We start from the raw sequence: 22,217 nt of genomic DNA on the forward strand, positions 1-22,217 counted from the left end.
GCACCAGGGACGATAAGCAAGCGACTCAGGAGAGATTTAAGTATAGTCTAGCTGTTGACAGCTGAATTCTATTCACTTCATTTACGGACTGTATATTGCCTTGTATATCTGGAAAGATGGCTCCCACAACTTCTACATGTGATAGTACACATATACCCCATATTCACAAGGGTTAGGAGACACAGACTCCCATGAATAGAGAATCTCCACCAATGTTTTTGCACTCCTCCAAAAAAGCCTCTAGATCTGCAAAAAATCACAACAATTTTACACAAACTGTACCTAATAAAGAATTTCAGTTACCTGAATGTAGCATGAAATATCACAAGTAACATTATATATCAGCTATACATACTGTAGGCTGTACAGTATTTCATGTAAACCTCAAATAAATACGTAGTCATTGAAATCTTGCTAATTGTTAGGTTTCTGACCCTAAATTTTTTTTTTTTTTTTTTTTTTCCCCTCCTCCAATGCTTCATATCATGTGAGTTATTTACTAATGAATGCTTCTTTCTATAAAGAGCTGGTGATAGAAATATGAAGCAGGTGTAAACACTTGCAACAGCTATTCAGCTAATAAAACATACACAAACCCATGTCGGTGTGTGATAAGCTGGGCAGGTACCAGTACCCATACTGGTATTAACTGCACCAGCTATATGACACGGTAATAGTACCAGACACGGTAATAGTACCAGACTGCTCAGTACCAGTACCAGTGGGTACTGACAGGGCATCACATATGCCTACATATCATGTAGGCATATATGATTCAGTATTCAGTATCATGAATACTGACTACCACACTGGTGGTACCCACTGTCATTGGTACTGAGCAGTCTCATACCATTAACATGTTGTAAAGTCAATAGTGTTAGTACCAGTGATGATACTGATACCTGCACAGCCCTACTTGGTGCTGACAAGGATTTGTTGATGTTTAACATTTGAACAGCTACTTGCAGTTATGATCTAGTGTTTATAATAGTTTCATATATTTATTACCTCTTTTTTTATGGAAGGTGTATGTGATACTGTATGTACATCAATCCAATTTTTTGTTTCTAAGTATTATTGTTGACTGTTCTCTAAATATAATTTTCATTTGGCAGGCTCAACCCGTGTACAATGCAAGCAGTGGAGACTTTCCTATCCAGGATGGAAACAGAGGAAGGGAGGAAGTGCCCAAGGAAATGGTTCCAAATCAGTTTGGGGCATCCTTCTCTGATAAAGCTGTAAGACATGCCTTTATTAGAAAGGTGTATCTTATCTTGATGGTCCAGCTGCTTGTCACACTTGGCATTGTCTCACTCTTCACTTTTCAGTAAGTAATATTCTTGTGTTACAAAGGTACCATCTATCGATCATTGATTGTATACTTTGATGTTTAAGGCGGTTTCCTCGATTCAGAAAACCTTTTTTTTATTATTGCCAGTAGAAACTTTTCCTTTTCCAGTAGTGATGAGCATGGAAAGAAAGTGGTGTGCCTTAAGTTTTATTGATATCTGATTATTATTTTTTTTACATAGATTTATATATTTATTTATTTTTTTATTTTTAATTTTTTTTATTTCTATCTTATATATATGTGCAGAACATTTTACTTGGCATTTTATGAAAGTATGGTGTATATGCAAACTTTTAATCTTATATTTTCTTTTGTAATTCGTATAGTTTCGAAAGTATGAATAAATAAGTAAAAATATCACATTTTCTTAAGGTACTTTACTTTCAATAGCATCTATTCTACACAAAATCAACAAAAATTTGCATTTTATAAGATTAAAATCTTCCTTAATGTCCCACCAAAACAAAAATGTAAAGAAAGTAAGAAATAATATAAGAGGTGATGAGAAATATCCAATCAAATTGCAGTACTTCACTGAAATTCACATTTTGAGAAAGTGATGATTAAAGGTTTTACATGGGAATTTTACATAGTAATAATAATCTTGCAGTCTTTTTGCACTTATAATGATTTCTTCAGAATTTTGTCAAGTACACTATGCCTTCATTATTGTGTGTGCAAATAAAAAAATTAAGAAAAGTGGAAAATGTTCATGCCTTTAGTAGTCACCCTTCATTTCCTCAAAATTCCCCTCCCCCATATCCCTCATCCTTTTCAGCCTGGCATGTCTTTAGTCTTTCACTCCTTGGAGGGGATGTTTCCATTGACTTTTGTTGTCTATTCTTTTCCAATTTCACCTCTGTTCCACATTTATTAGCTTATAGGTAACTCGATTTACGCGAGTATTGTGTCCTTGAAGAGGTCACATAAATCAAAAGCAATGTAAATCAAACAAGAGGTAGGTTTCTATCGAAAAATAAATATTCAATTCATTCAGTGGAGAGAGAGAGAGAGAGAGAATATCCGTATCACCGAGATATCTGCTCAGGCACTCAGTCTCAGCCTCACCTGTGTGAGGAAGAAATGAGGGACACCATGAGCGACTGGCTAGTATTGGTATCGGTACCGACAGTCTGGTACTGGTACCGTACCGTATAGCTGGTACCGTTAGTACCGGTGTTGGTACCGGTACCTGCCCACTGCTATTGTTGAGTAGCATGGCAGCGTGGGTACTGTATTGTTGTTCAAGTAGCGTGCGGGAAGAACTGAGCTCAGCTGTGTGGCCGCGGCGCCGTGTGAGTCCAGTTGCATGAGACATCTGGTGGCCACTCCATAAAATATCGTGTATAAGTGATAAAACGTGTAAACTAAACATTATTTATTTGGATTTTGGACCCCGCATTATTTCAAAATCGCGTAAACTAAACTCGCGTTAATCAAGAGTTACCTGTACTAAGTTTTTCCAGCTCGCTGTCACTAACTAGATTATTTTTCCGTTCCACACGTGTCTGCAGCCATTTTTTTCTGACAGCAGCTCCATTCTGACTGATGCACAGCTGGGACTTGCCTGAAGAGGTATCTGGTCGGACTGTACATTTCTCCATCTGAGACGAGAATTCTCCTTCATCACATCTTTCCTCCTTGATTTCAGTCAGCTTGGGCATCCCATGATTGCTGACAGTGAAAACCAGAACAATAGATAATTAATAACACGTACAAGTATACAGTATGTATGACATACAGAAAACAAAAGGACATTTCACATAAACCTGAGGAAAACAAACGCATGACCCACCTGCTCTACAAGCGGCTGAGTGCTGGGAACCCGTCAGCTCCGCATGGCAACGTGAAGCTGCTCAGCCACACAAAATGTCTTACTGCAGTATGTAATAAAAAATAGATACCAATAGCTTAACTAACATATAAACATTAAACTGCCGGGTAGGCGGTGGCTGAGTGGTTAGCGTGCAGGCCCTGCATTCACTGCGCCATGGACACCGTCGGTTTGAATCCCCACGCTACCACCTGGGATTTTTCAGTCACTGCCGAGTGGCCTAAGTCTACCCACCCACATGCTGTACAGAAGACCACCCATCAGACTGCACTCTAGAAGAAACCATCGAAGTGAATCAAGAATGAGTTCTGGGGGTCAGTATGAGCCAAGCATACCTGGCGCCACCATAAAAATTGCCTGCGCCATGACAGGCTTGGGCCGACCACGAAGGCCCCTGAAGAAAGCCTACCGGCGCTATAGGCAGAGATTAAAAAAAAAAAATAAATAAATAAATAAATAAAATAAAATAAAATAGAATGTATGACTACTCATATGGCAACACTACAAACTCAGCCGGTTGAGGGCGGTGGGTTTTAACAGAGCTGGGACCTTTAAAATTTATAAATCTCATACATCAGGCACGCCATTTAACTCTCCAAGGCCAGTCGTACGTGAAAGCGTGGAAACCTGAATGTGATAAATTTGAGCCCACACCACAATTTGAATCCAGGAAGCCCCCTTAAAAGTGGTTTCCATCCCTCAACACCACCCAGTGCCGCCAGCTCGAGAGGGTTCAGAAGCGAGACACTACGCCTCCCTCTCGCCATGCCGTCAGACACAGCAACCTACTGATACCTATCCGTGCAAGGATGGAGAGGTACAGGAAGAGTCCCATCCCTACAATTGTAAATTTAATAAACAACAAATAACTTCTAAGAGCAATTTATCTGCATATTTATATTAATTTAGTTTATATTATACAATTTAAGTTCATATTCATTTTATGTACACCTATATATCTATGTTAACATGTAAATTTTCAGCCTCTGGCTGCACACTCTATGAATAAACCGTTTATTATTTTTATTTTATTATTTATTTGATCTATATATACACAGGGGAACCTCGGTTCATAAATTCATTCCTGAAGGCCGTTCCTCACCTGAAATGTTCATAAACTGAAGCTATTTTCCCCATAGGAATCAATGTAAAATGGATTAATCTGTTCCTGTTTATTTTTTTATTTTTTCACCTATGGTGCTGGTAGGCTTTCTTGATGGGGCCTCATGGAGCTCATTCTTGATTTCCCTTGAACAGTTCCTCTAGAGTCCGGGTTGATAGGTGGTCTTCAGGACAGCATGTGGGTAGTCTTAGGCCACTCGACAGTGGCTGAAAAATCCCAGGTGGTAGCGGCAGATCCGAACCTGCGACATCCAGAACGCGGCGGAATGTGGGACCAGTGTGGCGTCGAGTCTCGCCCCTTTGATTTAGTCCATCCGCTTTGTTTACATACACACGGGTGGATGAATTTCGGCACAGCACTGTCTATTGTCGAGTGCTTGTCATACAAGGGGTGCAGGTTGCCTCATTTATCACATTTACCGACATAAAAGAGGTGCAGGTTTTATTTATCACATTTACTGATATTGTCCCACCCAAGTTTTTTTTCTAAAAGTAAATGATGACATGTTTTGAATTTGAAAAATGCTTTAACCTTTTCAGTACGGTGACGCCGACGTCAACGTCACCGTATGGAAAGGGTTAATCCTCTTCTAAACCTCTTAATCCTCTTCCATTTCCTCTTAATCCTCCTCTAAACCTCTTAAGAGGAAATGGAAGAGGATTAAGAGGTTTAGAAGAGGATTAATCCTCTTCCAATTCCTCTTAACCCTTTCCATACTGTGACGCTGACGTCTGCGTCACCGTATTGAAAGGGTTAAATATGAAAGTTTGTTCCTACACCTCTTGTATGCAGGTAAATGAGATAACCTACACCCTTCGTATGTTGGCAAGTGTGATAAATGAAACAACCTGCACCCCTTGTATGACAAGCAATTGAAAATAGACACATTACCATGCTGAAATTCATTCACCCCTGTGTATGTGTAAATAAAGTGTATGTACTGAATCAAGGTGATGAGACTCGACGTCACACCGGCACGCTAACCACTCAGCCATTACCTCCCCAAGTTTTCTTTATTGCCAAACATCGGCTAAAAAATGGCTGAACATTGTGGGTTTCTGGCTGCCTTATCTAGCTATCGGCTGAGAAGCAGTATTTTCTGGCTGGATTCAGCTAAGTTCGTCTAAATCTAGCCAGAAATTAGCTAATCAGGCAACACTGCTCCAGCACCACGCCAATACTCCTGGCTTGTCACCCCACGATATTGCCGGTTTGCGTGTTCATGGCTCGAGACACCGTTTGTCATCCGAGACGTTTTTTGTCCAGGAAATTTGTTTGGGAACTGATTTGTTTGTGATGAGAAGCGTTCGTGAACCGAGGTTCCAGTATATGTAAATATTTATATATATATATATATATATATATATATATATATATATATATATATATATATATATATATATATATATATATATATATATATATATATATATATATATACACACACACACACACACACAGTGGAGACTCAATACTCGAACTTAATTCGTTCCAAATGGCTGTTCGAGTATCTAAAAGTTCGAGTACCGATACCTATAAATCAGGTAATTCGTTCTAACCTTAGCAAAACCTTAAGGAGGGAGGTTATTCGTCGGAGGACGAGTCACCGTCTGGTAACTCTTCTCCTGGTGTGATTCTTATGAACCCACTAGTGGAGGGCTGTGGCTCACTAACACTTGCACTCTCACTAGATTCTTTTTTCAACAAGAATCTGTCTAATGTGATCTGCCTTTGCCTTTTTTTCAAAATGTCTCTGAAATGCTGCATCAAATTTTCATCAAACTGGTTTATGTTTCTGTGTACAGCAGCAATATCAGGGTGGCACCTCTCCAAAAAGTTTCCCAACTCTGTCCACTGCTGCAAATATTTCTTGATCTCTGCAGTGGAGACTCTTTCCTTGCTGTTCCCCTCCTCCTCCCCTGAAGACAGCTCCTCGGTTACCTCCTGCAGCTGTTCCTGGTGAAGTTGACGCAACTTGTCAGTGATGAGGTCTTCAGAGTGTGCTTGCACCAGCTCCTCCACATCATCACTGTCCACCTCAATGCCTATGGCCCTCCCCAGAGACATAATGTCCTCCACCACAGCAGACTCCTGGACTGAAGGCTCGAATCCCTCAAAATCCTTGACTGTCACACAGGTCGCGACCGCCACAGATTTTTCCAGGCAGACTGCAAGGACCTCACAGAAACTTGACCCCAGGCTTTATCTATAAGCCTTAGGCAGTGGAGGATATTGAAGTGATTCTTCTAAAAGTCCCTCAGTGAGCTCTGTTTCAGAAGTCACCTCAAAGCACCTCTCAAAAAGTGCTTTTGTGTACAGCTTCTTAAAGCTGGCGATGACATTCTGGTCCATGGGTTGGACCAGTGGCGTGGTGTTGGGGGGAAGGAACATCATTTCGATGAATTTATACCCCTTACCCAATTCTTCTTCCATGCCTGGAGGGTGTGCAGGGGCATTGTCCATCAACAGGAGGGCCTTGAGTGGTAGATTCTTCTTTATTAGGTATGTCTTCACTGCAGGTGCAAACACCTCCACAAACCACTCCGTGAAGAACTGCCTGGTTGTCCAGGCTTTCTTGTTTGCCCTCCACATCACACTGAGTTTGCTCTTTTGCACACCGTTCTTCTTGAATGGCCTGGGGTTTTCCGAATGGTACACCAGCAGCGGTTTAATTTTGCAGTCGCCGCTAGCATTGGCACACAGAAGCAGGGTTAGCCTGTCTTTCATGGGCTTGTGTCCTGGCTAACACTTCTCTTCCTTTGTTATATAGGTCCTGTTTGGTAGTTTTTCCAAAACAGGCCTGTCTCATCACAATTAAAGACCTGTTGTGGGCTCAAATGCTCCTTATCCACAAATTTCTTAAATTCAGGCACAAACTTCTCAGCGGCAACTTTGTCAGCACTTGCGGCCTCGCCGTGCCTCACAACAGAATGAATTCCAGTTCTCTTCTTGAAATTCCCAAACCACCGCTTACTAGCTTTAAAATCTTCACTGGAGTCAGAGGTAGTATCACAAATAAGATCACCATGGAGCTGCCTAGCCTTCGCACAAATTATGCCCTCTGACATAGAATCACCAGCCATCTGCCTTTCGTTTATCCACACCATCAACAATTTTTCCATTTCTTTCACTGCCGCAGGTCGCTTAAGTTCCTTTTTCACACCCATCGCCACATCAGCTCCCTTAATGGCCTCCTTGTTCTCCAGTATGGTGGCTACTGTAGATTTCGCCATTCAATACTCAGCTGCAAGATCGGTGATTCTTGCTCCTTTCTCGTATTTATCAGTAATCTCCTTTTTCCGTTCAATGGTCATCGCTACATTCTTCCTTTTAGGCTTATTTTCACCACTAATAAGCCTCTTTGGTGCCATTGTAAGTTTCTAAATGAAAAACCACAGACAGAACGCAGGAGAATGTTGTTGTTCTCACGACCGCGGCGGGACAACTGGCGGTGGCGGGGAGGGAGAGGCCAGGAGCCTTTGTTTACAACCACGTGTGCGGACGCTTGAGTACCAGATATTTTTTTTCGAGTACCAAGTCGAACTTTTGCGTTCGAGTATCAAAAAGTTTGACTTCCAAGACGTTCAAGTATTGAGTCTTCACTGTATATATATATATATATATATATATATATATATATATATATATATATATATATATATATATATATATATATATATATATATATATGTGTGTGTACATATACATGTACATATACAGTAAACCCTCGATATAACGGACCCACTTATAACAGATTTCGGATATAAAAGACAAGGTCAGAGGGTCAAATTCACGGGGACCGACTGAGAATGTATTTTGAATGAACTGCGCCCAGTAGCTACATTAGCATCTGCTAGCCACCTCACCTTCCTTCCATTCTCTGCTGTCCCATTCTTCAATTACTGTAGTCTTTTTCAGCCCACCTGATAAAATATTTTCCTCCTTGTGGTTCCCATTCAAATGAAGAACGTATTTTCACCACAAGAAAGTCTTATGCATCAATCCAGAACGTAAATGTGATGGAAAATAGCCAAGTGTTTGTGAGTGTCTGTACTGACACAGCTTAAGGGGTCGCCCATTAGGTAGGTTAGGCTAGGTTTGGTTAGTTTGAATTTATTCCGGACTCGGTGTGGGGCGGTGGAAATATGGCGGAAATACACGGTGCAAGACGTGACAGGGCGGCAGTGTTGCGTGAAATAGCTCCTTGCAGAAATAAGTCGCTCGAGTGTCCACCACACATGCGCATTGGGGAAATACATGGCAGTGAAGGCATTAATTTGCCTGGTTTTGTTTTAGTTTGTCCACTTGTGATCTTTGTGAGTGGGGAGTGAAATAGAGAAACAGTAAGCAAGTTGAACCTCTCTGCGAGTTATTTTGCGACTGCGGCGACAGGTGCACAACAGGCATTGAAAAGTCAATAATTTATTGATTTGTGACAGAATCAGTTAGCAGACTATTTCATAACACCGAAAACTAGCCCCCCTCCTCAAAAAAAAAAGAGTTTCGTCTGCCAGTGCGAGATAAACGCACTTGTAAAATTTTACACATACCTGTAATAATACGGCCCCTCCGCAGGGCCCCACTGCCAACCTGGCAGCCTCAGTGCATTGCAGTCCATTGCCAAGTACGTTGTGTGGTTCTGCAAACAATGTGGAGACAACATACATAATAAAAAAAAAAATATATATATATATACCCATGCTTATTAGGTTTGTCGGTATTATTGTTCGTATCTACAAATTACCGCCGCTTATAACACTTTCGGCATTAACGGACGAAGGTCCCCCAATTATATATATATATATATATATATATATATATATATATATATATATATATATATATATATATATATATATATATATATATATATATATATGTATATATATATATACAGTTGTCCCTCAAATAGTACGGGGGTTAGGGACCCAGGACCCTCGTACTATTCGAAAATCCGTATAAAATTAGTGCCCCCCCTAGAAACACTCCTAGGCACTCCTACGGAATCCGGGTCCCGCCTGGCTCAGCTGTTACCCACGGGCCCAAGTTGCCAGTTATGCATTTTCTGCTTCAGTCACAGTGCAGTGTTACCACGCTGGGGGGGTCGAGAGGGGCGACGCCCCCTGTTAGAGATCAGGTTATTTAAAGTTCAGTTGGAGTAGTTTAAATATGCGTCCCTTAACTATATAATATGGAGGCGTAATGTTGTAGTTTGGAGGCGCGGAGTCAATCTCCACAATTACCGTTTCGTATCTTATTTCAAGTATGATTTAGAGAGCAATAGAAACTTGTAGAGAGTAAGAGAGAGTGTGAGTGTATAACATGGCTCGCTCGCTGACATTGTGGAAGGGAGCATTGCCAGGATGGCTCCATTGCCCAGCATGGTATCAGTACAGCAGAAAATGCATAACTAGCAACTTTGGCCGGCGAGAAGAAGCTTAGCCAGACGGGACCCGTATTTACGTGGTATGCTTTCCCTACCGCAACTTAACTCATACCAAAACGTAACTTCTCCCAAATCTGAATTCTTCTGCAAGGTGAACGCCTTTCTCGAATGCTTTGGAGTGCTTACAGCAAGTGTTTTGGCTTGTCTCTTGGGGCCCACATTCATGTTATGTCGTAATGGAGAAGCATATTTGAAGTTGTGCACACGCATGGACTTAAGGAAAGCGCATACATTTTAATCTGGCAAAACAGTGTTCCTGATGTTGTGCACACACATGTACTGAGGGGATGTGCATGGGTGGCAGTCTGGTAGAACAGTCTCGCCACTCACGCCATGGCTACTTGATGTGACAAGCGGGAAATTTAAAAATCCTTTAAAAAAATCTATGACAATCCGTATAAAACCGAAACCGTACTATTGGAAACCATACTATTTGAGGGACGACTGTGTATATATACGTATATATATATATATATATATATATATATATATATATATATATATATATATATATATATATATATATATATATATATATATATATATATATATATATATATATATATATATATATATATATATATATATATATATATATATATATATATATATATATATATATATATATATACATATATATATATATATATATATATATATATATATATATATATATATATATATATATATATATATATATATATACACATTGTATTTCCCACCATATTAGACTCACAAAAAAGAAGATTGAAAAGTCACCCTGCATCTTATACGATGGTTACGTTTTGGTAGGTTAAGGGGTTATTTTACTGGTACGAGACCAACACCCAAAACACCTCCATTCAACACAATAGTTTCCAGATGTCCCCAGAATTAAATATATGTTTATAAGTTATTAGGTAATGATTACAAATTTAAATAATGCTAAAATACAAAATTGACATTAAGTCTGATGTAACGTTGTCTTGATCCTGTAGATGCGAGACAGCCATTGTTGGTGTAGATACAAGATGGCCGTTGTTTTTGGTGTTAACACCTTACACAGACAAAACATGGCATCATTGTAAACAGTAAACAATAATACCCAACTCAGTAATAGTTACAGTATTCTGTGAATTATTATTATTATTATCATCATTATTATTACTGCAGTCTGTCCCTCCACACCTCGCTACCCAGTGCTGCGTGGCGGTGGTTTGTTTACACTCAGTGCCTCGCCTGGCCGACCCCTGACAGCCCCTCCTCACCTGCTGAAGCCATAACCATAATTTATATCAAGAAAATGACCTTAGCTGATAACACTTTGCGCACTTCCATGAAACATGGTTGCGCGTGCGCAACCAGAACTGCGCAGTTAGTGAATCTACCAACCAACCCTTTTGTTTATCATTTCAAAGTCACAGCTGCTCGGAAAAGAGCACTGTAACTCTTCAACCAACAATGGAACACTTTGAAGACAGAGAAGGGCAGAAAGCAACCTAGGGTGTCATAGTCATAATTGTTCAGTGACAGTTATTATCACTGCTAAACTGATACGATACTTTCTGCTCTTCTCTGTGTGGCAGCTCAAACTAGAGATTTTTTTTCTTCTAAATATATCTTGCCAAATTATTGGTGCGCCTTATGCTCCAGTGCGTCTTATATGGCGGGAAATATGGTAATTAGTTTCGATTAATTGTAAGTTTTACACTACCAAGTTAAGTTGAATCAAATAAGTACCTGAACAAATTATTATTAAGATTAATATTGGGATGATGTTGAGCAATGTTTGTATTTATATTCACGCGGCCCCCTAGGCCTGAACTGAGTTCCTGGTCATCTTTTTTCTCTCGGTATAATTCCTAAACCTGCACATAGCATGATACCTGCCTCTACGATTCCAGTGAAACCTGTCCCTCCATTGGTTTTGCCCGAATTCAGGGTTCTATGTTGAAATGGATGAAGCCCACTTTCAATTTCTGTTTGAGGGCACGGTTGAATGAGTTCTGTACCCTGTTGCATGTTATTTGGGTCACAGATATAAAGGGGTGACAATCATTGAGCCTGGGTTCATTGAGCGTAACAGCGGCCTCACTGCCACATGTGAAGATGTAACACTGTATTTCACATGTCTCATCTCCAAGCTCCTTGAATCCAAAGTGTGGCCCACAAAAGCCAGCTTATGCATCCCCTGACCCTGAGTCCTCACTTGGGGTGCCAAAAATTTAGAAAATTTGCGGAGAATCCACCTAAATTGAGGAGATGAGTTAGCTACTGAACTCTGTATCTCCTACCCCAGGCTAAGACAAATAGAAGTGGCCACTACTAATTATCTGCTTAGCTTATTTATAGTTCTGGAATATAGGGGAAGATGCAGGTTGAGGCATAAGTCATTGAAGCCCAGGCAAATTGGCTGATGAGATTCAATGTGGGTTCCAAGGATTGCGTTGTGGTTATAGAACTGGACAAAGCATTTTTTGTTTGCTCTCGGCCTTTTTCTTAAAAATATATTTCAAGATATGAGAATACTTCAAGTTGGAGCATAGGTCTGAAGGTGTGCTCTCGTCAACAGGGGTTAGCAAAGAGAGATGCTGGTTTAAACTAACCAAGTCATGGGTGCCACATCATCAATACTCAGCAGATGATCGAAACCCTTTTCACTGTGTTTCTAACCTTAAATCCATGGTATTGAATTACCACTACCATTCCCTCATTCTTAACAATTGAATATTACCCTATTAATGATCAGAATGTACAATATATACAAACTGGAATATATGGTATTTGTGTGTTTGAAGAGATGTTATCATGTTTAAATTCATAAACATAGGATGAATCTATAACTTGAACAGCATCTAGACAAAGTCACTTTTAGGAAGGGAAACCATATATTTATAATGAGGTATGAATCATAGCTGTATTTAATAGTTTGCCCCAGTTAATATTTACCTTTAAACTTTCAGCACTGGCACAAAGCGATTTGTACAGAAGAACACCTGGGTGTACTTCCTCTCATATGCAGTGTTTCTGGTCACTTACATCATGATGGTGTGCTGCTCCGGGGTGCGCCGCAAATGGCCAGGCAATTTCATCATGCTCGGGATTTTCACTCTGGCTCTGAGCTACATGACTGGAACCATTGCATCATACTATGAAACCAGCATAGTCGTGATGACTGTTGGCATAACTGCTGCCATCTGTTTCCTGATTACTTTATTTGCTACACAGACCAAGGTAAGTACAGAACAATCATCATATTCATATATGTAGTCTTAATAAGTCTGATATCTAGGTGCATAGGGTTCATTCATAATGTTTCAAGTTCTTGTCAAAGCTATTCTGATTTTTGGGGAGACAACTTAATGTAAATAGAAAAATATGACTTATTACGGCAACACTTGAATTTCTTTTGCAACAATTTTCACTTTTCTACTTTATTCTCACTTGTGTCATTTCATTATTTTAATGTCATTTTGGTAAATGCTGGGAAGAATAAAAAACAAATTATCGTAAAATACATTTTGTTAAGTGTAAAATAATCACACAAACTTTTGACTATAAACAATGTGGTACAAAAGTGCTCAGCTAGGCCATTGTATTTGTCATTATATGTTGTATTTGTCATTATATGTTATGTACAGTAGAACCTCGTTTATCTGGCATTCAAAACAATGGCACCCTCAAAACAACACAGCTCCGCTGCAGAACGAGAGTGCTCAAAGCAGAAAACAATGGGAATAGAGTCTATGTTAGTGTTGCCAACTTGAGCTAAAAAAAAAATAAGGAAAGCAACATTTTATTTTGATTTATTTGATTTATATGATTTTTTTGCATTAATCCTTGTTTGTTTCCACTGATTATTTGTTTCAGTCATATGAGGTCATTTTATTGTATTAAACTTGACCAATGTTAAATGAAACCATATTTTATTATACATTACCCAAGATGAGTTTTCACATAAAAATCATAAGGACTAATAGTTTATCTTTTTTTATGATTTTGAATGTTTTTCTTGTAAGAAATGGCAATGATTCACTGGTGCCTGATTTGCTACAGGACCAGTACAGGATCAGTACAGGACAGGTAGACTTGATAATTTTCCTCCACAACTGCTTCACATGTTCTTCCTTATATATATATATATATATATATATATATATATATATATATATATATATATATATAAATATATATATATATATATATATATATATATATATATATATATATATTCATTTCATTGATGCCTGCTCCTAGGAGCTCCCACCAGGGGATGGCCACGGCAGAAGAGCTTCCAACTTTATCTAGACACTCCCTCCTTGCCTGCTCAAAATTTCTCAAAGATCTTTCCCCCCTCTCCCTAACGTACTCTTCCACCCTATCCCTCCATTTCACTGGAGGTCGTCCTCTAGCATTCCCTCCCTCTATCTCAGTCACATACACCCTTCTGGTCGTCTTACTCTCCTCCATTCGCTCCATGTGGCCAAACACTTTAAAGTCTGTTGCTTCACTTCTTCCACCACTCCACACTTCTTCCCTTCACCCCTGTGACACATTCCAAAAAGCTTGTACACACTTTCATTACTCATTCCATCCATTCTACTCACACCACAAGCACTCCTCATATAACTCATTTCCACTGCCTGCACTCTAGACCTCTGACTTTCATTCCAGGCCCATGTTTCACTTGTATATGTGAGGGTTGGTATTATTATTGTATTTCTCAAATCCCTCTTTACCTCCATGCTCACACTTCTGCCATTCATGATTCGTCCCAAAGACCCCACCACCCTTCTTCCTTGCAATGCCCTTTCTCTTATCTCTCCCTCCGTACCACCATGCTTACACATAACTGATCCAAGGTACTTAAACTCATTGACCTCCTCCATTTCTTCACCATTCAAAATTATTTTGCATTCTTTTTCACATTCAATTCCCACTCTATATGGGCATACAAAATCTACAACCTCACTTCTACTTTGCTCACAAACCATCACTTTACTTCTGTTGACATTTACTTTCAGCTTTCTCCTGTTACAGACACTATCAAAAACACTGACCAAATTTTGTAGGTCACTTTCATTTTCTGAAATGAGCACCGTGTCATCAGCAGTATATATATATATATATATATATATATATATATATATATATATATATATATATATATATATATATATATATATATATATATATATATATATATATATATATATATATATATATATATATATATATAGATATTGTGTTTTTTCTTTGCAGCACCATCCCTTTTAACCATCTTCCTTGGGGACATTGTTAAAGCACAAAGAACGCACACTGTAGTGCTGAAAACGCTAAGATCGCACACCAAAGCACAAATGCAAACGGACATGAGTGCACGGATATTTTCTCTACGAGTTTACAACGTGGACTGAGAATAGGGTTGCCAACATGCAACCCTTTCCTTAAGATACAGAACGCTGTTTGTTCCACATTTGGCTGTCTGAATAATCAAGCAGATAAAATTCAGTATTTTAAAACTGTAGTGAGTTCATATTTTGGTGAACCACAAAACAAGTCCATAAAATTATGGTTGTCAAGGGTCATCCTGAAATACATGTAAAATACGCATTGTAACGTCCCTCCCCCTTTTCTTCTGCGTTCACCAGCAGTGGGCAGCATCTGTCAGTCATGGCAGGCTAGAGAAACCCTTTCAATACGTGACGCAGATGTCGGCGTCACAGCATGGAAAGGGTTAAGAGGAAATGGAAGAGGATTAATCCTCTTCTAAACCTCTTAATCCTCTTCTAAACCTTTTAATCTTCTTCCATTTCCTCTTAAGAGGTTTAGAAGGGGATTAAGAGGTTTAGAAGAGGAGTAATCCTCTTCCATTTCCTCTTAACCCTTTCCATACTGTGACGCCGACATCTGCGTCACGTACTGAAAGGGTTAAAATATGGATTCATTCTGTATTGGAGAATGGGATGTTGCATTCCTTTTTTTAAGCTCAAGGTGGCAACCTTAACAGACTATTCCCATTATTCTCCTCTTTGAGCACAAATACACGCCTGTCCTCGTCGAAAGACCGACTTGGTCAGGTAGGCTGATGTCAGCCGATAATGTTGGTCTATTGGCATCCTCCCCTCCCCTTCATGAGCTGCCACCCGTCAAGGGTCTGTGGTCCCTCCTCGGAGGGATATATATATAGATATATATATATATATATATATATATATATATATATATATATATATATATATATATATATATATATATATATATATATATATATATATATATATATATTGTTTTATTTATTTATTTATATTTCTTGTTTTTCAGTATGACTTTACCGGATGTGGAATATATCTCTTCGTGGCAGCCATGGTCATGTTTATTTTTGGCATCATTGCCATCTTCACATACAGCAAAATATTATATACGATCTACTCAGCTGGCATCGCTCTTCTTTTTTCAATGGTAAGGATCACAAAAATTTATGCCAATCCTCACAGCTTAGTATGCATACTATTTGCATGGCTTGTCTTAAAACAGTACTCCAAAACACTGAAGTTTCAGGAGAGGGATTTAATGACCATATTTTTTGCCAGCAGATAATTACTCAAAGTGTGTGGGTAAATAACAAAATGTTCTCACCATTAATGAATCTGGATGTGTTACTCGCTGCTCCTTAAACAGCTGTGTGCATGTATCTTCATAAAAGTATGAAATATTACAGGATGTCACTTGAATTTTGTGGATTAAATCCAAGACCTAAATATAAAAATATAATACAGGCAACCCTTGTTATTTTTTAGTTTGTTACTCATCATTTCACTCCAACAACATTTTAAAATACCTACCCTTTTTCGTCATTTTGACATGCAATCCCTGCCACTTGACATTTTTCCCAAATTCCACGCCAGATAGTGATTTTATAATTACAATAAACATCTGCCTGCTTGTCAGCTAGTGCTGATGCTAGTTAGTCAAGTGGTAGGTTCTGCCTTTCTGATTTGCCTAGAAAGACCATGACTACCATGGCCTAGCCCAAGACCTGCACTGTTGAATGAAGGGCTCTCTTTTGAAATGGATGGAAAATTGCTTACAAGAAAGATATATGACATTGTTAAGGGATGAATCTAGATGGAGGGAAGTCACAAGTGGAGTGCTGCAGGAGGCATTGTAGCTTAATTTTTGTAAATAATATCATGGATGGACTAAGCAGCTTTGTTAGCCTTTGTGCAGATGATGCAAAGTTGACGAGGAGAGAAACAGACCAAAGAGATTGTGAAGAGGTGAAAGAGGACTGAGAGAAAATTTAGAAATACAGTTAGAAGTGGAAAATTTAATTTAATATGAAATACAAAGTAGGAGTGGAATTAACTCATTCACTTCGATATGGCCACCAGTGTCCAGATATTGGTAGTGTCATTGGTTCAATAAACTCACTAGTGTCTATGACCCGCAACCCCAAGTTAGAGTAAATTGTAGGACATGGTAACAAGTGGCAATCCATCATACATTTTTCCATGGTGTACATACACTTTGAGCTTCATTAGTAACTTGTTGATATAAATATAGTTTACATTGAAATGGGTTTCTGTTTATTTTAGGCTTCCAAGAATCAGCTGAGTTTTCTCACAAGTAGATAGTAGTGTCATCAGAGCTGGATGCCAGCCATCACAAGATGTTTTATATTATGATCAAAACCACCCAGTAACTGATAATTGAGTAAAAAAAATAATAGCGGTTGCATGGTTATGAGAGGAGTACACTAATGTAGATATGCTGTTTTTTCAGTTCATGTTTAGCTATTTCTCATCCACTCATAGCTTCAGGTTAGCTGAAGGGGATAGGTTAATAAAGTTAGTAAAGAAAGAGACTTAGGAGTGGTAGTACAAGACACTATCACTGGATAACCATTATAGTCGGTTCACCCAAATCTGAGGTGTGCGTTATTGTGCGCTGGCAACCTACTGTCACACAACGTGTCCGATTTCGTAGATAAAGTATGATTACCTACGCTTAATAAACAGTCTTAGTGTCAGTAATATGCAGGCAGTAATAACAAATACCGTCAGTTATAGTCAATTTTGAGTTAAAAGAATATTAGCAAATCACAAATAACTGTTTTATTAATATAAAGCCTGCTAATTTTTTTTGGTGGTGGACAGCTCCAAGGCTGTTTAATAATTATGATCAGCGATCTTGTAAATTAACAAAACAGCTGTTTGTAACATTACTAATATTTTTTAACTCATTATTGACTATAATATAATTGATGGTATTTATTATTGCTGCCTGAATATTATTGACACTGATGACTGCTTACTATGTGATGTCGCCACTGCGATTGAGCAGGAATAATCACACAAAACCTTGTCGTTCACTCGTTTAATATGATAAACCTGTGAGATGTAATATACGTTAATTAGTACGTGTCAAACAATACATCACAGGATAATCACTCACAGACAAGGCGAGTACACTCAGCCCTCGATTTAACGGATTTTGGATTTAACGGATCACAAAATCTCAAAGGAACAAATACCCAGCAACGGACGTCTGTTGCTGGGTAGATTTGTCCGATGTGACACCGGCTTTAGAAACGTCAAAACTGTAAAATAACAATAAACACACATAAAATCCTTTTAAAATAAATTTAAAAATAATATTATGTATACTGCTACACATATAAAATCATGAAAAAAGAAAAATTGTTCCGAACTTGAAGGGAGGCAGGTATAGAGGCTGACGTAATATGTGTTAACATGGTGCAATCTACTGCTCCTTGGCCCGGGGGCAGATTCAGAAAGCACTTACATCAATGTAACTCTGAGATACATCCCTCCGCACTTCCATCGGGATTCAGAAAACAGAAAAAGGATGTAGCCAAGGATGTAACTCAGGTGTAAGTTATGCCAGCCTCAGAGGAAGTGTAACTCTTGCATCCTTTCTTCAATTTTCAATGAAATGCTTTATATATAATGTTTCCTGATAAGGAAATAAGAGTTTATGAGTCAATAAAGCAAAATCCTTCCTTAAAAGCGATATGCTACAGTGGGTATGGAATATATGTTGTAGAGTTCACTATAGCCGTCAGCCGTCAGGTCCACCAACAGCTGAAGAAAAAGAGGAAGACTGGTGTTCTTCTTCTTCTTTTGACCTGTACCGCTTTGAATCGCTTCTTAGGTCCTTCTTGGTTATTTAGACTCAAATACTTAACTCTACACACTTAGATACTTCACTCTGCTCTGAGCTCTGTTTTTCCGTACACTTTGCCGGTGTCTTGCTTTTCTATTTTATTTTCCTTTTACTTTAGCCTACTTTGGTCTTTCTGCTTTTCCCTTTTCTATCCTTTTGTTTGTTTTCTACTATTACACTTGTTCTTTTCATTTATCTTTTACTGCTGTATTCTTTTCTCCTTGGAGGAATAATACTCTGTATTCTTCCTCCAAGCTTTTCTCCCACACAGTTGATGCTGCGGCTGCCTTGTGATTGGCTGGCATGCTTTGCTTAAGGCCTTGTTTGGATTCGCTGGCGAGCCTGATGATGTCATGAAGGCTTTTGCCCAATCAGCTGCCTCTCTGATCCCACATCCTTTTTTCTGAATTCAGATGAAGCAAAGGATGTGAGGAGGGTGTAAGTCTTAACAATGTGGGGAGTTACATCCTCGAACTTACATCCTCATTTCTGAATTTGGCCCGGGCCGGAGCAGTAGATTGCACCATGTTAATGTCCGTTGCTGCTTTGATTCTGGTGTTTGTTTTGTGCCAAGATGCCTCCCAAACAAGAAAAGCGTAAACGTGTGAATCTAACAGTGATGCAGAAACTTGATTTGATAAAGAAACTAGAACGTGGGTTGAGTGTAGCAAGCATGTGTGATGAGTATGGTGTTAAGAAACAAACAGTTTCCGATATTCGTAAGAGTAAACAGAAGCTGCAGCAGTATGACACGAGTTATTGTGTCGATGCGTCCTCTAGTAAAAGTGGAAAAGTAGCCCCAAGAAAATACCTGAAAAGTGGTAAAGATAATTTTTAACCCGGTAGCAGCGACGGGCCAAATTTGTGACTTTACCATGTAGCAGCGACGGGCCAAATTTGTGCCATGATATAAACCCCCCAAAATTGATGATACATAATCTGATTACAAATGCTTTGATATACATTATGAAATGGTTTGTGTGAGGGGTGATTTTTTCTCATTTTTCTCGCTTGGACTTTTTCAAGCAACGGACCACCCTTCCCCCTTTTAATCCGTTAAATCGAGGGCTGAGTGTATAACACATGTATCACCGTACCCTACCAGCTAATTATGCAACTTATGTAGACTTGCGACATTGCAGAGTCTATAGGCCTTGCAGCTTGATTAAAACTAATGGGGATATTTGAGAAAAAAATAATTTTCAACCACTGAAGTTAATAAAGATCAATTAAATGTAATTTACCATATTTCATAATAGTCTCAATTCAAGGTAAAATTGAAATGGTTTAATGGTCAACAAACAATATTATTTTAATTGATTATCTTTCTTTAATGCCTTATCCATAGAAAGAGAATCTTTAATACAAAAAAAAATATTAAGTGGATCCTATATTGGATAATTAGGAGGATAGTAATTGGCATCAAAATGACCACCAGTGGGTCAGGCCGCCACAAGGGAATAAACCACCTGGTCGCAAGGAATGTGTTAAAGGTAGCATGCGTGATGCCGATGGTAAATAGACATGACCCGTACGTGGCAAAGCAGCGCGAAACTCGGGGTGATAATGCGCGAAACTTGGGATGGTAAGAATTTTGGACTAACCGCGAAACTCATAGATATATATATATATATATGTATATATACAGGTAACTCGATTTACGCGAGTTTGGTTTACGCATTTTTTAAATAACACAGAGTCCAAAATCCAAATTAATGTTTAATTTACACGTTTTTTTCACTTATATGTGATATTTTATGGAGTGGCCACCAGATGTCTCACGCAACTGGACTTACACGGCACTGCAGCCACACAGCTGAGCTCAGTTCTTCCCGCGCGCCACTTGAACAACAATACAGTACCCACACTGCCACGCTACACAACACGACCAGCGTGACGGGAGAGCCACTCCCTACCGAGTCGGCCAAAGAGGTACCCCACTGGCTAAGTGGGTTATGGGAGGCTCGTTCATCAGGCATAGTCGCCGCACTACATGACTTTCCCCCCTATGCAGATTAATTTCTGTGTGTTGAGACCTTTAGACTGTGACCCATTTTGGTGCACTATTTCACAATGTCCCCGTAGAGACATACCTCCAACACTTCCCATTTTCTATTTCCCTCGGAGCATGGGCCATCCTACCTGTTACCCCTTCGGGGAAACTCAACAGAACTGCAGGAGAGGATCCCACCGCTGCCACCATTGTCATGCCCTGAGATTTGATTTTCTCTTTTCCTCTATTTTCCTACACGACCTCTGCGTGTATCGAAACGCACGAGAAATTAATCAAGATTAGGGTATTCGCTGGCTGCCTGGGATTGAACCCGCGACCACCGTGACAGGAGAGCCACTCCCTACCGAGTTGGCCAAAGAGGTACCCCACTGGCTAAATGGATTATGGGAGGGTCGTTCATCAGGCATAGTCGCTGCACTACACTCGCACTAGAGGGCGGCGGGTGCAAATGTTTTCCTGCACTTTCCTCGCTTATAATTAACCTTTTCTTCCCTCTGATCCTAAAGTTTTTGTTTGTTTACAATGTATTTTCATATTATGTTTTACAGTTTATCTGTACTAATGGGCTTTATTGTTGCTTTAATGGTTTGTTATTGTGAAATGATGCTGGAAAAAATAGTTAGAGGGTTCAAAATCGGGTCGTGGAACATAACCCCCTATAATTAAAGGGATGATAGGTTCGATACATGCGAATTCACATTATGCGAGCTTTTTGCAGAACCTAACCCTCACATATAACGAATACCTGGTGTGTGTGTGTATATATATATATATATATATATATATATATATATATATATATATATATATATATTTATATATATATATATATATATATATATATATATATATATATATATATATATATATATATATATATATATATATATACAGTAAAACCCCGATTATCCGAAAGCGGATTATCTGAAAAACCGGATTATCCGAAATTGATCTGGATAATGCAATTAAATTTTTTTTTTCCATACTAAAACGTTATAAAACATCAAAAATAAATAAAAGAAACTACATATGTACTATATTAACACATTTAAAATTGATAAGAACAGTTAAAATGAATGTGCTTTCTAATACGTATTGCCGAAATAGCTTGTAACGAATAGATCAGTGTATTAGACAAAAAACATTAAACAAACTCTCAACAACACCACGCCCGCACCTTCGCCCCAGCAAGGACGTAGGTGCGGCGAACGAACAAACTACTGCACGACTACTCTCACACCGTACTCTCAAGACAACGACACAAACACAACTCCCCTCTCC

At 38.9% G+C, this 22,217-nt stretch overlaps 1 protein-coding gene across 2 annotated transcripts in view; it reads left to right on the top strand.

Moving 5' to 3' along the window:
* LOC127006125 (protein lifeguard 1-like) overlaps positions 1-22,217 on the top strand; it is an 88,835-nt gene that overhangs the window by 22,309 nt on the left and 44,309 nt on the right. For both annotated transcript variants that reach the window (XM_050875646.1, XM_050875645.1), the window contains exons 3-5: positions 1,116-1,327; positions 12,697-12,967; positions 16,058-16,195. In XM_050875646.1, the coding sequence (XP_050731603.1) occupies positions 1,116-1,327; positions 12,697-12,967; positions 16,058-16,195 (621 nt within the window). The remainder of the gene's footprint in view (positions 1-1,115; positions 1,328-12,696; positions 12,968-16,057; positions 16,196-22,217) is intronic.

This window comes from Eriocheir sinensis, chromosome 32, assembly GCF_024679095.1.
Source record: "Eriocheir sinensis breed Jianghai 21 chromosome 32, ASM2467909v1, whole genome shotgun sequence".
Classification (NCBI taxonomy): Eukaryota; Metazoa; Arthropoda; class Malacostraca; order Decapoda; family Varunidae; genus Eriocheir; species Eriocheir sinensis.